Source organism: Thalassophryne amazonica, chromosome 13, assembly GCF_902500255.1.
Source record: "Thalassophryne amazonica chromosome 13, fThaAma1.1, whole genome shotgun sequence".
In the NCBI taxonomy this organism is placed as follows: Eukaryota; Metazoa; Chordata; class Actinopteri; order Batrachoidiformes; family Batrachoididae; genus Thalassophryne; species Thalassophryne amazonica.
The window spans coordinates 8,869,328-8,885,377 of record NC_047115.1 but is presented as its reverse complement, the minus strand read 5'-3'; the positions used below and the strand labels follow the sequence as shown (position 1 = coordinate 8,885,377).

At 41.7% G+C, this 16,050-nt stretch overlaps 1 protein-coding gene across 2 annotated transcripts in view; it reads left to right on the top strand.

Annotated features, from left to right (window-relative positions):
• atrnl1a (attractin-like 1a) overlaps nucleotides 1–16,050 on the top strand; it is a 449,940-nt gene that overhangs the window by 197,498 nt on the left and 236,392 nt on the right. For both annotated transcript variants that reach the window (XM_034184477.1, XM_034184476.1), the window contains 2 exons: nucleotides 3,442–3,494; nucleotides 15,142–15,236. In XM_034184477.1, coding sequence (XP_034040368.1) covers nucleotides 3,442–3,494; nucleotides 15,142–15,236 — 148 coding nt within the window. The remainder of the gene's footprint in view (nucleotides 1–3,441; nucleotides 3,495–15,141; nucleotides 15,237–16,050) is intronic.

Sequence of the window (16,050 nt, the reverse complement as noted above, 5' to 3'; positions counted from 1 at the left end):
GGTTTAAGGATTCATAACCTTTATTGCAAATGACAAGAAAGATTGAATATGTTTTTTTCCCCCAAATAATAGACAGTTACAAATATCTGGATGTGATTAGTAAGGAAAAGACACCTGCATGGATCAGGGCCTGGTTCCAGGTTCCCATAATTATAAAGTAACTATAAAGAACCCAAAACGGCAGCCTGCACTATACTAGTCATCAAATTCAATAATTAGTAATTAGCATCTCAGGATCCCCATCCTCCAAAACTCTTACTGAGTCACTTCAGTCAGCATCCGAGGTTAACCAGAACTTGAGAAGGTCATTTTCAAAGGTTAACATTTTATCATCCAAGATGGCCACCATAGAAACCTCTGGGAAAACAAACAAACAAACAAAAAAGAAAGAAAACATTGTTTTTTTGGATTCATCATTTCAGTAAGTTTCCAAAAATGTGTAGTTTACCAAATCTAAAAGCTTCAGTGAAATTTCATGTTAACCAGATGATTTCTGAAGGTGCCAGTTTTGGAAATCCAGGACATAAAAATGTGTAGTTTGCCAACCCCCCCCCCAAAAAATGTGAAGCTATGAATCATTACATAAGCAACCTGACCAGATGCAGGATTTCACTGCTTATTGATTATTACTCTGCACATCAGTATGTGTGTGTGTGTGTGTGTGTGTGTGTGTGTGTCTATTATATAACTTAAAAACGGCTGGATGGATTTCCTTCATACTTCATGGGAATATTACTTGGATAGATATCTTGAATTGATTACATTTTGGCACATTTTGGTGAAAGGTCATGGGAAAACATGGTAAAAAAAAACATCTTTTTTGTATATCTCAGTCAAGAAGCCTTGATAAAAGATCTAAAAATATTAATCAGCAAAATATTTGTGATTGATTGATGTTTTTGACTTCACAGTGAAGTAAAAAACACTGTTACAGACATGGATATTGACTTGAATGATTTTCTACAGTCCTCTGATGTCTTTTATTTTACTCTAAATCTCTGGCTGGAGTTTTTTTTTTGAGAATTCTGTGGTCTGATTAAAGAGTTGGTTGAAGAATAAATGTCTTGTGTTTAACCTGCTGCTGACAAACATATCATTAACACTATTGGCCCTCTTATTCGCTCTGGTAGTATGTTTCTGTTCTTGTTTTATTGTCTTCTCTCTTGCTGGTCTCCATCTGTTCTCCACAAACTCCCTGCTGGCTTTCCTGTGATTTATAATCCATATTTAGTCACGTCTGTGGCTTTGATCACTGCTTTCTTTTTTTTTTTTTATATTTCGTTCTGTTGCAGCATTTCGACACACGCGGTTTGTGTTCTGACACAAACTTTTCCAGATGAATGTCACCTACGTTGGCCGCCCTCACGTGGCTTTCAGACACATTGAAAGCCGTCACATTACAGTCGCATTTGGCCCCTTTGCCGCGCTCTGTTCCTCGCTCACCAGCTTTAATAAGTGTGGCTTTTGTTCTCTTTGTGTCAGGTCATAATTTTCTGACTTGAGGTACACGTCATCCAGGCTGACATTTTAATGGCCTGAAAAAGTAGCAGCACATCATTCCTCCAGCATCCATTTGTAACGTCCACCATTCTTTACCTGGGCAGCCTGTAACTGCCACATTTCTTTATTTTAAAATGCCTTTGAGTAGTTTCAAAAAGGAGTCTGAAGCTCATCTGAACTTCCAGCTGCAGAGAGCCTCATGATGCATTCAGATTCATATCAGGAACTACGTGTTTACGCAGGTGTGCTGGGGGGCGGGGCTTGAAGTTTAAATATTAGGAGTGGAGTGATGCCACCTTCTGATACAATACTGATGTCAGAACCTTCGGTACCTGCTGGTAACTTAATACATTTGCGTAGATGGACCTTATTGTACTAAGACTCAGATCAGATTTAAAGATACACACACACACATATATATATATATATATATATATAAAGGGACTGATACTACTCCAAAATATTAGCTTGAGTGTCACCAAATAAACCTTTTTTTGGGGGGTTGGTTCATTCATTCATCCATTCATTCATTTATTCATTCATTCTCTGCCGCTTATCCTGGCTGTGATGACATCAGCCTAGCAGCTCGTCCCCACACTTTCCTATCCTTGGCCAAGTCCTTCATCTCTTCCCTGGGTATCCCAAGGTGTTCCCCAGCCCTGTGGGAAATAAAATCCCTCCAGTGTGTCCTGGGTCTTCCCAGGGGCCTCCTCCCAGTTGGAAGACCTCCTTTGGGAGACAATCAGGGGTCAGATGCCCAAACCACCTCAGCTGGCTCCTTTTGATGTGAAGAAGCAGTGGCTCTACTCAGAGTCCCTCGTGGATAGTCAAGCTTTTCACCCTGGCCCAGAGTCTAAGCCCAGGTACTCGACGATGGAATGTCATTTCCACCAATTGCATCCATGATCTTATCCTGTCAGTCATTACCCAAAGTTCCTGACCATATAAATCGTCTGGTAACTTCAGCTCCTTCTTCACCACGACAGTCTGGCAAAATGTCCATAAAACATCAGACTCCACACCAATCCATCGATCAGTCTCATTCTCCAACTTATCAAGACCCCGGGATACTTTAACCCCTCCACTTGGGACAATAATTAGGTTGGTTCAACAATTTTTTTGTTCTAGTGTGTAGTGCCGCCAGTTTCCGATATTTTTGTGTAGTGCACTGGGATCAGGTGAGCAAGTTCATGTTGTTGACATACATAGTATGTTTTTCCTTCCCACTGTCGCCAAGTGCTTGCTCACAGGGGGTCGTTTTGACCGTTGGGGTTTTTCCTTAATTATTGTATGGCTTTGCCTTACAATATAAAGCGCCTTGGGGCAACTGTTTGTTGTGATTTGGCGCTATATAAATAAAATTGATTTGATTTGATACATCCATTTTTTAAAAACCCGCTAATTCCAGTAAAGTCACAGAAAAGGACCAGGTTGGGCGTGACCTCAGTCCCTGTGAGGCAGCAGTGCCAACCACTGAGGCACTGTGCTACCATTCACACTGCTTTGGTCTTTGGTCCATCGTGCAGAGCAGGTGGATCAGTGGGTAAGGAGTTGGACCACCATTATATAGACCTGAGTTCGAGTCCCACTCACAGTACCTGTCCGTGCTGTTGGACAAGTCACTTAATCTGCATTGTGTCAGTCCACCCAGCTGTACTGTTGATGGGGACCAGGTCAGTCAAAAGCACCGCCCACTTTGGTGCTCATGTTGCACCAACCCACCGGTTGATCTTACACTCCACTGATCCTTTCACTCATGAACAACCCCCCTCCACCAAAAAAAAACTGTCAGCTGGAGTCAGTGCACAATCTGCCTTTTTCCGATGCCTTTATTATCTCCTGGTGTCATAATGCCGTTGTTGTCTTTGTCTCTTTATCCTTTGATTATATTTACTCACTTCTTTCCCTCTATGCTTGTGTCTGCTTCCTTTTTTGTTCCAGGTGTGACTCGGAGAACCGTTACCTTGGTAACCCCCTGAGAGGAACATGCTATTGTAAGTATCCTGCTCTCACCACACCTGAACCTCCGCCACGTCCCTGCCCTCCTTCTTCCACACACAGTGTCTCAGTGTTGGGGTTTGTAACTGAAATCATTCCTCTTTTAGGTTGTAAGTATAAACAAGTAATGTAATGTGACGGTTTAGTTTACTGAAAATACAAAGATAAAGCGATTTTTTTAAAGGCTCATTTCCAGCGTCACAGAAAACAGGCCAGGGGTCAGTTTGTTCAGCTACAAGTGGAGAATTTTCACAATGACAGAAAGAAGTGTTAAGTGTTACTGTATATCAGGTTTTCATAGGAGTCAAAGCACTAAACAACATAAACTCCAATAACAACAGAATAAATGCCAATAACAAAGGTAATCAACAACAATGTACAAAAATCCCAAATTGAAAATATGAAGAAAAAAAAGAAAATCAATTTAACCCAAACTATAGGCAGCAGTCTGGGTTTATTTTTGTTCACTGTTCTTTTGTGCAAAATACATCAAATAGCTAATATTTTGTCCAACACATGTTTATTGTTGTTGAATTTAAAACTCTTTATGTTAAGTAACAGCACAGGCTGTGGTGTGCACATGTGCTACACTGCGTTCCTGTCCATTGTTAGACTCTGTAGCACAGCATTTTCCCTGGACTAACGTCCACATGCAGATAAAGGTGCAACTTATTTATTTTTTTACATCTTCACAAAGCATTTTATAATAGGTGCAACTATAATGTGAAAAATATGGTATACTACAGTCAAGTCCTGGAGCATTGCGAGTGCTGCACTTTGCTTTCTTCCACAACATCCCATACATCCCTGGAACATCCTGTATGACAATCACCCAAGTAGACACTCAGTCCATTCCCACATCTCTCAAATGTCATCTGTCTGCCACAGCCAGGTGAAACTTGAGCATCTCCTTGGCCCTTCTAGCCTGGGGTCCTCACACTCAGGCACCTGTGTGCTGGATCGTGCACAGAGAAACAGGCCACATGGCTCTTCTCTGGACAGGTGTCTTCTATCCTCGAGCCTGCCCACACGTCACCTGAATTATTGACTGCTGTTCTAAATTGTGTTGTCTGTTTTTCTGTTGTGCACATTCACAACATTAAATTGTTGTATTTTGGCTTATTCCATTGTCCGTTCATTTACACCCCCTGTTGTGGGTCCGTGTCCCTACACTTTCACAACATGTGTATTAATGATAAATGTCCACCAGGTGGAGATATTGCTCCATTTCAAAAACTTTGATTACAGGCTGTGGGATATGGTGATGAACCTTGTTGCTTATAGTAATAGATGATATTCTGACACTCGACTTTGTGAATCTTGAGTATTTTCATTTTTGTATCAGTCAATATTCATAATCTCATTGCAAATAAATACATGAAAATAATATTGAAAGAAGAGAGAGGAACACATGATTCTGAAATAATAAAATAAAAAATAATAAATAATAAATAAATAAATAAATAAAAATTATTGTGTCTCTGAGCTCTGAAAGCAGCAACATTTTAAGAACCAACATTGCATCACCGATGGATGTGAAGACTCTTGAGAAAGTCATAAAAGTCGTTGTGTGCAGGACTTTGTGTTTCCAGATGCCTCCACAGGTCACTTCAACTGAGGCTCATTTGCAACAAATTGTTGGTTTTGTTTTTAAAGGGCAAACAAAGGAGGAATGCTAAAGTCAAAACAGATGTTTTGTGCCAAATGCATGCTTGCTCACAAGCACGCAGTCGAAGGAATTGCCATCATCAGCTTTAATGTTCTGACAGATGAGACTGAAGTCCTGTCAATGTCAATAACCCTCCAGTCTGAGTGGAGCGATCATCGGTTCAGTGAGTGAGGCTCCAGAGGAGACAGCAATCAGATGAGGCGACCCTATGATTGCACCTGCCACTTCAGATATGCCTTTGATCTGAAAGAACAATGCTGCCACAGTGCACGGGTTCACCTTTATTTCTGCAAAACTTTTATCAAACAATGCTGTTTTAGAATTGTTAAAGAGCTCAGTGCACACGGAGCTTCACAGTCTGCATGACATGCAGATCACGATTATCTGCAGACTGCAGAACAGGTACTGTCACAATTATGACTTGATAATACATGCAAATGAGATTATTCGGTCATGGTTACAGCTGAACAACGTGTCGGAAGTGTAAATTGTGACCCATTGGGTTTTGATCGCGATGATGCGAGAGATCTTTGCGGAAATGATGGATGTCCTGATTGCGGCATTGGCATCCTGTCCCACTGTTGGGTCACAGGTTACGGTTTGCACGCAATGTTAAGCTGTTGCCATGAACGCACTGATTGCAACACTTAAAATGTTGAGTGACCAGCCAGACTGTCTGGGTTTGGGATTGTCCTGAACAAGATGTTGATTGCACATTCTGCAAAGGACTGTTTGAAAACATATGAGCACCCAGGTGAAGAGTCGTTACCAAGTCGCAAGTGTATTTTCTAAAAATAAAATAAAATTTAAAAACTAGACGTAGGCACACTGTAGGAATCAGAGCATCAAAACGGTGGTTTTAGGCTGTAAATAAATAAACAGCACTCACAGACCGTGCTGTATGATCGTAGTAAAGCTATCAAAATCGTGTTAAGATATTTTATTGTGGGTTTTAATGATTTTATGCCATTCTTGTGTTTTACGTTGTGTATTGTATTGACTTAGAATAGTTAGTGCAGTACAGTAGGTGGTGGTGTGCACCTGTAAAGGTGGTTTGCAATCTGCTGATAAAGACAACAAAGAAGAAGTTTTATTTTTGTTATTAATTTCTAATTACTAAGTTTATTTTCAGACTTTGGTTAATGATGTGACAACAACCACAGCATACATCCAAACTGTCCAAACTGAATGGATTGTTCAATGTTGCATGTTAACTGATGGTTTCTGGCACTAGGTGGCAGTGTTGAGCCCAGCTTTATGTATTTTTACGTGCACCAAATGGACTTATGTAGGTGCACAGCTCCTTGATGTCACCATGGCCTTGGATGAAGTGGTGTGTTTATTTTCACATGTGTTTAACCACATTGTGTTCTGTCATTAATCTGACATTATCTTTGTGCCGTCCGTGAAATGCAGCCGTCTCTGTTTGACTAAGACCAAGCGCACTCTGCCGTGTACGCATGAATGCATGGCGCACCGCGTTATCACACATTTATACCCAGAGACAGAGATTACAAATGACACATTTAAAAGCCATCCATTACCTCGTCCTGTGAGGAACTCCACAGTGGGCGCAGAGGTCAGTTTTATCCTCAAACATCACCACAAGCAACAGACAGACCCTGTTAATCATCACAGTGGTAAGAAGATTCATCATACTGTAAAGACAGAGATCTACCTTTACAGTTTCAGAGTCTGACAAAGTAGAAATGTGGAAAACATAAACCACTTCAGCATTTATTTCAATTTATGTGGCAAGGTTCAGTCCACCCAGCTATAAAATGGGTACTAGCCTCAGCTGCGAAATTACCTGCGATGAACTGGTGTCCCGTCCAGCGGGAGTCATGGCTTATCATCCACTTCACGCCACGGAAACCGTAGATAAGCACCAGCCCAAAGGGCCTCAAGGTCAAAAAGGATTTATGACGTAGCAAAAGGAAAATGGTTTCAGAAACCACTGCACCCCTGCCACCCTACAAGCTCTTGGATATATGTACCTTCATCATGACTACCGCTGCCACCCTACAAGCTCTTGGTTAGATGTACCTTCATCATGACAAGCCCTGCCACCCTACAAGTTCTTGGTTAGATGTACCTTCATCATGACAAGCCCTGCCACCCTACAAGCTCTTGGTTAGATGTACCTTTATCATGACTACCGCTGCCACCCTACAAGCTCTTGGTTAGATGTACCTTCATCATGACGAGCCCTGCCACCCTACAAGCTCTTGGATAGATGTACCTTCATTGTGACTAGACCTGCCACCCTACAAGCTCTTGGTTAGATGTTTGGTCTTTGGGACCACTGGGAGGTGAATGACTGAGATCCTGCATGAAGGTGTACACACAGACTTTATGGCCTCTGTTTTCTGAGACTTGTGGTGTATTAAGCTATGTCACCATTTAGAATATATTTGGTTTTGTCAGGTGTATTGTTTTTCCTGTTATAATCAATCAATCAATTTTATTTATATAGCGCCATTCTGTTCTGCTTTGATAGAATGGCCATAGCAGATTGCCACTGAAGTGAGTCTGGACTGCTTGAGGTTTCTTTCTGGAATATAACAAAAAAACAATTACAGAAAATTTCCTGGGATTTGTTGACTTTGGTCATCGTGGGTATGTACTAGACCTCACTTGAGAATAGTGCTTTGGCATGACTTGTGTTATAATTGTTTTTGCATAAATAAATATATTGAATTGAACTGATATCAGTTCTGGTCAGGTCTTCAAGCATATCCTGGTACTCCTTCCCCATGTCATTGCATCCAGAACCACTCTGGCTTCTTGCTGACAACCACCAACAATACATGCATGACAATATATCACATTATAATAATGTAACAATAATAGAATTTAATAAGTAGCAATAATGTGTGCGTGTGTGTGTGTGTATGTTGGGGGGGGGGGGGGGGGGGGGGGGGGGGGGGGGTATGGCCAGGAGTTATGAGATCTAGGACAGAGGTGTTTGACAATGGTGGTACCTTGGCAGGACAATGAAGGTCCAGGTCTTTATGGTCCTGGCGCTTCTTGTCTTACTGTATAGTTGTGAAACTTGGATGCTAACCAGTGACCAAAGGTGATGACTGGATGTCTTTGTTACAAGATCTCTTTGGAGGCTCCTCTGGTATCATTGGAATGAGATCGCATCAAACAAATGGTGACTTAGGTTGGCTCAGATGAGCCGTGAGTATGTATAGTCTGTGTTTCATCATTACTGATAACACAATAACAGAAATAGTTGGAAGAATTCTGTTTTTTGTTTCTCTCTAGTAATATGCTTGAATTCACACTTTTAATACTAATATTTCAAGATCTTTCAGGAATGTAGCTATCCTAGGCTCTTCAAGGCTAAGGCCACTGTAAGCAATGCAAATTGCAACTGGCAGTAACTTTAAATGCAAATAACTCATGGTCATGTGAGGCATTTCTGAGGGATCCTCTTCTGACCATCCTTCAGTAAACTCTCACAGTCACAGATGGATCAATGGCTCAAAGAAAAATATTTTTGGGATCAGATCAGGTCAGGTGTTCACCTTCGGATTCCCTCAGTTTCAATATTGTTTGATAAGAACTTGATGCAAACAAGCATCGGATAAAAGCAGCATTCGCACAATCCCAATGATGAATTGTTCTCGTCAGACTCCTCCCTGATGAATGTGTGTGTGTTTCGTTACTGACGGCGGTGTTCCTTAAACAAAGCGGAGAGGGCGAAGCTTTGGTTCAGTTAACGCTGTCATATTGAACCACCAGAGAGTTGACGAAAAGCAACTTTGCGATTTAATGAGTTTGCCCCTGGTCAGGCTGGCATTTATGTGCACGCATCACCAGGGCGACGCTTTAATGAACTACTGTCATATTCCATCGTAGTCAGCCACAAGGGCCATTTAATTAGGGACGGCCAGCAAGTGTCCGACCACTTGCAACTGAAACACCAGCTAAAGCTGGTCAGTCTGGGAACACTTAGTCAGCCGGCTCAGACGTTGCTCCAATATGTACCGAGAGTTGCAAGTCAAAATTACTAAGAGATGACAAAATTACGAGATTCAGTGTGGAGAAATTTCTTTTTATTGCAGTGAAACAACAACTAGAGATGATAAAGTGTTTCAGGCTCAACGCAGCGGCACAGTAATGATCAACAGTCCGCAGCATTCTGGCCCAAGGCCGCTCATTAGGACGTGATCTGGTGTCAGTCCAGCACACCCCGATATCTGCTGACAGGACATCCCCTAGGACGTCTGGCCAGTGCGCATTAATTGGTCCAATCAGTCTAACGACATGACTAAAGTCCAACAGCTACCCTATTAAATATTCTGACTCTGACTTTAGATCAATTTGTCTCAGCTCTGATTTTGTAGAGTTTGATAAATAAAATACACATGAAAATAAAACGTCGGACACGTGACTTTTTGGACCACCGTCATACCATGTTACTGCTGTGGAAAAACATAAAGCTGACATACAACTCGAGAGCTGGTGCATTCCCTACACACTCTACACACCACAATATAAATGTACAAGTAAATATACATCTGTCTGTAACCGTGTGTGTGAGACTATATATATATGACTTTACCACGCAACTTTTGTCAGTCAGTCACAGATATTATATGCTTTAGATCGTTGATCTAGGGTCTTTTTTGTTGTTGCTGAGATATACCCCCCAAAAAAGGAAAAAAGATGGCTTTGGGGCCATGTTTTCCTTTACCTTTGCTCAAACTACTGCAAATTATAATCACATGTAATCACGTCACACATCTATCCAAGTAATGTTCCCATCAGGTGTGATCAACATTTACTTCTTGGTTTTTGAGATATTAAAAAATGAATCAAAACTCATTTTGGACCATGCAGTGCAAAACCATTGGAGCAGGTAATTGTTTATTATGTCAGGTGCCACGATGGCAACCACTCAGGTAGACATCTGGTCCATCCCCCACCTCTCAGAAGTAACCACCTATCTGCTGCAGTGAGGTGAAATGTGGGCGTGCCCTTGGCTTTCTCCAGCTCCTGGGGTAGACACTCATGCACTTGCATGCTGGATCATATAGAGAAACACGCCACACGGCCAAAATGCCATAGCCAGCATTCCTTCACAATGCAAGTAGCCCATGAGGCCACACCCAGTTTGACATGATTGGTACCACTCAAGGTGATGCATGCATTCCAGCCTTACATTATATGCCTGCTCATAAGGATTAAAAAAAAGTATTGTTTGTACAGGATCAAAAAATAAAGTTGCTCTAATTTTTGGAACAGGTGATTGGTTGACCTAATAGGATTAAAAAAACTAACAATAGTTCTGAATGTTTCAAATTCTTGGTCTCCAAAATAAGGGGCAAACAAGGTCAACATCCATTGCACTCTATGACATCTACTACTTTAAGCAACAAGTTGGTCCTTATCATCCCCAAGGTTTTTGAAATGGAGTAATACCTCCACCTGGTGGGCATTTACCATTAATTGAATTTCACCAAGAGCTCCAGTATTACATTATGTTACTATGAAATCAAAGGTGCTCAACCAATAAATTTTACAACTTTTTCACAAAATTGGAGTAACTTTACTTCTGGACTCCAGTACAAACTGAAATTGACCTTTGCAAGAATTGTGCTGTTTTTTTACTCCATAACATTAAATCATAGATAGTCCAAACTATACCTTTTGTGTTATACCTTAATGGTGAGGCAAATAATGTGATGTGCTTTTCAATATGATTGGAATATTTTTAAATTTTGGCCCCTTCCTGGCTACACTTACCCCTCTGAAATGGCTGTTGAACATCTTTGCGTGGGCTGTGGTTTACTGAGGCTGGATTGTGAGTGTTGTGTCACTTTAGGCAGTACTGGAAACCTGCTTGGCCCTTGGACTAAAGTGGCACTTTTCATCTGAGTCTCCCTAAGTAACCGTTCAGTTTATATACAAAGTCATTCATACCTCATTCATATGCTGCTTTAGACGTAGATTGTGGGGGGGTTCCCATGATGCACTGTTTCTTTCTCTTTTTGCTCCGTATGCATCACTCTGCATTTAATCATTAGTGATCGATCTCTGCCCCCCTTCACGGCATGTCTTTTTCCTGGTTTTTTCCCTCAGCCCCAACCAGTCTCAGCAGAAGACTGCCCCTCCCTGAGCCTGGTTCTGCTGGAGGTTTCTTCCTGTTAAAAGGGAGTTTTTCCTTCCCACTGTTGCCAAGTGCTTGCTCATAGGGGGTCGTTTTGACCGTTGGGGTTTTTCATAATTATTGTATGGCCTTGCCTTACAATATGGAGCGCCTTGGGGCAACTGTTTGTTGTGATTTGGCGCTATATAAGAAAAAAGTTGATTGAAGTTGATTGAGTTGATACCCGGTTTTTGATTTCACTCAATACCTCTTCACTGTCACGTTATACGATGGTTACCTTCAGACTGACGGTACGATGACGTCTGCAGGACCAAAGACAAGAAAGTAAATCCCCAGTCTTCCTCTCCCCCTGTTACAAATTAATGAGGTCCCACCAGGAAGTACCCTAGTGGGAGTTCCTTCTCCTGGTACGCTAAGTGATGCTGCAACATCCGATTAACCGTCAGATGTGACAAATTTGGAAAAAATAAGCTGTTAATGAGCATTCAGTGATAGATTCTGACAAAGTGAGGGGGCCGTTCCTGTCTGAATTTTTGTTTTGAAGCAGGCTGCTGGAATATCAGATTATGTTCCAGGTGAGGGCTCCCACCTTCCTGTTCTGATCCGTCTCAGCATTTTGTTTCATATCGGCTGAATCAGCTTACATGTTATGGTAATAAGATCAGCCGCCTGTGAACTGGAGAAATTGGCACTGACTGCTTCTGTCCAAGTCCTTCTGGGGCTCGTTAATACCTTCAGTGATACCTGAAGACAATTCATCTGCAGAGAGACTTCACACGTGCGCACGTGTGCGTAATTGAGTGAGCGAAAGTGTTGTCAGATTTCTCCAGTGGGATTTCTTATTAGCCGAGATGAACTTTTAAAGCACTCGTTCCTGACAGATTAGGAATCACACTGGAACATGCAGAGGGACGCCTGTAATCATAAGTCTTGTTTGTTTTGTTGACTGTATGCATGCACACACACACACACACGTGCGCACTATGTGTCCATTTACTCAAATAGATGTGTGCGCTTTTGCACACAAACACACAAAGCCTCTTCCCTCTTTTACACAGAATAAAAAAAAGCCCAAACACTTTTTGTGTTGTGTTGAAGTTGTTCTGACAATCCCCGTGGGATAAAGTAGTGAGACTCGGTGGCGGTGGTGCACATCTGCCTCAGAGGAAAGGGAAAGAGCCCGGCGTTAAGGAGAAATACTGTCTTTGATCTGATGATATCTACTCTTTGGGCTAAGTTACCATGAAGGCTGAACAAAACAAGAGTGTTTGTCAAACATAATTCGCTTTGGTGTTGGCGACGCCTCGAGATTTTACCGCTGAAAGGAAGGTGGTGCTAAACATCTCTCTTAAGGCTGTGATGGAAAGTTTCTCCAAAGCACTCGAACCACAACAGAGTCCCTGAGCTGTTCTTTGGGTTTCAGGGCACGTCCAGTTCCACTCTCAAATCTTCAACAGCAAACAAATCATCCGCGAGTGCCTCAACTCTCCCGCTGAGAATATAAATGACACCGCGATTTGAAAAGGTTCATTTTGAAGGACAGACAATTAAAATATTCACGCTGTGGCTTTGCAGAACTTCGACATCACATTTTAGTTTCCTCCACTGAGGAGGTTGTGGCTTCACCTACAATTGTTGTGCATCTTGAGGGTGTTGGATGTATCTGTATCTATATGGTTGCTTAGTTGCAACATTTATGTCTTTGCATATGTGATAAATCTTGATTACGCTGCACGCCGCTGAAGCAGGGGATTGTAATTGGTCCAGTGTGTCTGCCTGTCTGCAAACAACATAACTAATAAAATCTAACGCAATGCTAAAATACTATCAGCCGTATTAGTGTGCAGTGTGTAGAAAGAAAGTGACCTTTTGACCCCTTAGAATAGGTCAAGCTTTGCCACCTTTGAACTTGTCCAAGGTCTGTGTCCCAAGAATCCTCCATGTGAATTTGAAAACCCTGGCAGTAATAGGACTGGACTTATGCTGAGCACAGACAAACAGACATGCAGGCAGGCGCAAAGTCTTTGCAATACCTGATGGCCATATTTGGGCCTCGGGTAAAAATGGTTGGACAGGTTTTCACCAAACCTGGTGTGAATATTACTTAGGCAGATACGGTATGTGGAGGTGATTAACTGAAAGGATCAGCCAAAGGGCAAGGGCAAAAGTCAACAAAAACATGGTGCAAAAAACATTTGCTTCTATATCTCCTCAACCTTTAAGATTAGAGAGATTAGAGAGATAATCTGATGTTTATATGACCAACAAATTACTTGTAATTTAGTGATATGAGTGGTGTCATGCAGAAGTCACAAGGAAGTTATGTTTGCTCAGGGTTTGCCCAAGTTCTGTTTTGTCTTTTGTTATGCTTTGTTTCATTTATTTTGTTTTTGGTAGTATGGCCAAAGCAGATGGTCACCCCACCGAGTCAGGACTGCTTGAGGTTTCTTCCTTCAATTAAAAAAACTTAATACTTAATACTTCAGGGTGTTTTTCGGGACCACTGTTGGCAATGTGTTTGCTTAGGGAATGGATAAGGTTAGACCTTACTCTTGTGGAGTGCCTCAGGGAGGTTTTTTTATCTCTACGACCTCAACAATATGCCGAGCATAGCCTAGCTTGTTAACTGTGTTATTAGCAATGAACTACAGAGCAAACCGATGTAAGTGAGGTTGTGGAACAAAATTCAAATAATTCAAAGTTCCGATTCTGCTTGAAATGAACTGTTTGAAATAAAAAAGACTGGTTTGTAGACCTGGTTACAACCATTCAGAATGGATGTGTTTCCACTGATAAACAAGCTGGTTTGTCCTCTGTTGATCTGTGCGTTGGGTGCCACTGCATTGACAGTGTATCATTTTTCCTGCCCTGTAATACTTGAGCTGCCCTTCACGGGATTAAAACAACATTTTCTTCAATGTTGAATACAAATAACTCACAAAGAACAGCGAGTCAAAACATGATGTTACTTCCAGAGAAAGTCAGTCGAACATTTGACCTTCCAGTAGTAGACCCCAAACTGACACGGATTTGAACAACCTTGATTTTATCCTAAATTAGTTCTTGTTTCTGTGGTGTAAAATCGCTTTTACAGGCAATAAATAAATAAATGAATAAAAAATGCTATTGATCGGAAAATGTGCAGTGAAACCATGTAGTTGTTCCTGCCTTCTTTCTCCTTCTCTCTTCTCATCCTCCCCTCTATGTCACCACGTCTGGTGTTCAGACAAGGTGACCCAGCAGCGCTCGTGCTCTCCTTCCAGATGTTGACTGGCTTTGAATTCACTGTATGCTGGTGATTGTCTCGCGGACAAAGAGCCGTGTCCAGACAGAAATGATTAAATCTCAGAGAGAGAGAGCATGATTATTCAGACATCCATTTATGTTCTATTGATTGTCCTATTTGCTTTGGTGAGGAACCGGCGTCCTCATTGTGCTCGTATTTATGAAATATTTACGTGCGCTCCTGCACTTTTTGTCACTGATTGAGATCTTTGACCAAACCTCCACCGCTGTAGCCGTATCCATCTAATTGAATATTGATTCCTCTGTGTTTTGCTTTCAGAAGTCTGTCTGTGCTTGATGCCGACGTTGATTGAACGAGCCAGAATGGAGCTTTTATTTGAAGGGAAAATTAGTGTTATCATACACAGAACAAATATGGAAAAAGTGGAGGAAAATTAAAATAAATCCTGTCACAGAAACAAGTCGTGACACAGTTGCCACTTTTAAACTGTGAGTGCAAAATAATGCAGCGAAGAAAAACGTGAATGGTTCAGTCACTCTGTTTGTTCTCTTTGTTCTTTGACAGCATTTGTCCCTCTTTATCTTTTTTGTCTCTGTTGCCTAGACAACCTGTTGATCGATTATCAGTTCACCTTCAGTTTGCTTCAGGAAGACGACCATCACTATACCGCCATCAACTTCATGGCAACACCTGAGCAGGTAATGCATGTGGGACAGGATGAGTACAAATAACGTTTAAAAACCAGCCACTGATTCCAATGTTTTCCACTTGTTGACTCGTTATACAATGACTCTACCATGCGCGAGTCCAGGAGGGTGGCCTTGGGTGGCATGTGTCGCCCTGGAATCTGAAGGACCACACCAAGGTGCCAGCTCATTTTTGTAAACTATAACTGGCCAGCTGGAGGCAGACAACTCTTTGACGAAAAACTTGTCAGTTATTTGTCAGTTAGGTGCAATAGTCATTCTGGCCATCTTAAGTTAGTCCCGCCCCTTAAGTCACAAACTTGAGCTGGACACCAAAGCTTTGTTCAGACTGCTAGTAAAAGTCCAGTTCATGTGCACATCAGAATCTGATCCTGATCCCATGTTGCAAGTTTGAAAAGTCCAAAAAACAAAAAAAAATTCATGAAATCCTTTTTTCCAGACTCATCTGTAGATCATTTCAAATGTGATTTCCATCACATTTGTGAAAACTCAAATCAGATTCCAGCTGGTTTTTGTTATGTCTGAGTTTTGTCGTCACGAAGTTCGGTGGCGCGCGGGAGACGACAACTTCCCTCATTATCATCATTGTCATTATTGATCCCAGCTTGTTCCAAAAACAAAACAACAACAAAAAATGTTTGACACGAGGTGTCAGGGATGTGTTGTCGCATCGCAACCATTGTTCAGTTAAAGTAGCCAGTGGGGCACCCCTCCCCCCACCCCCAGGCTATAGTAAGTCTGGATGTCATCATGGCAATCCCTCTGTGGTGAGAAAGATGGTCTCTTGGTCCATTCCCGGATAGGA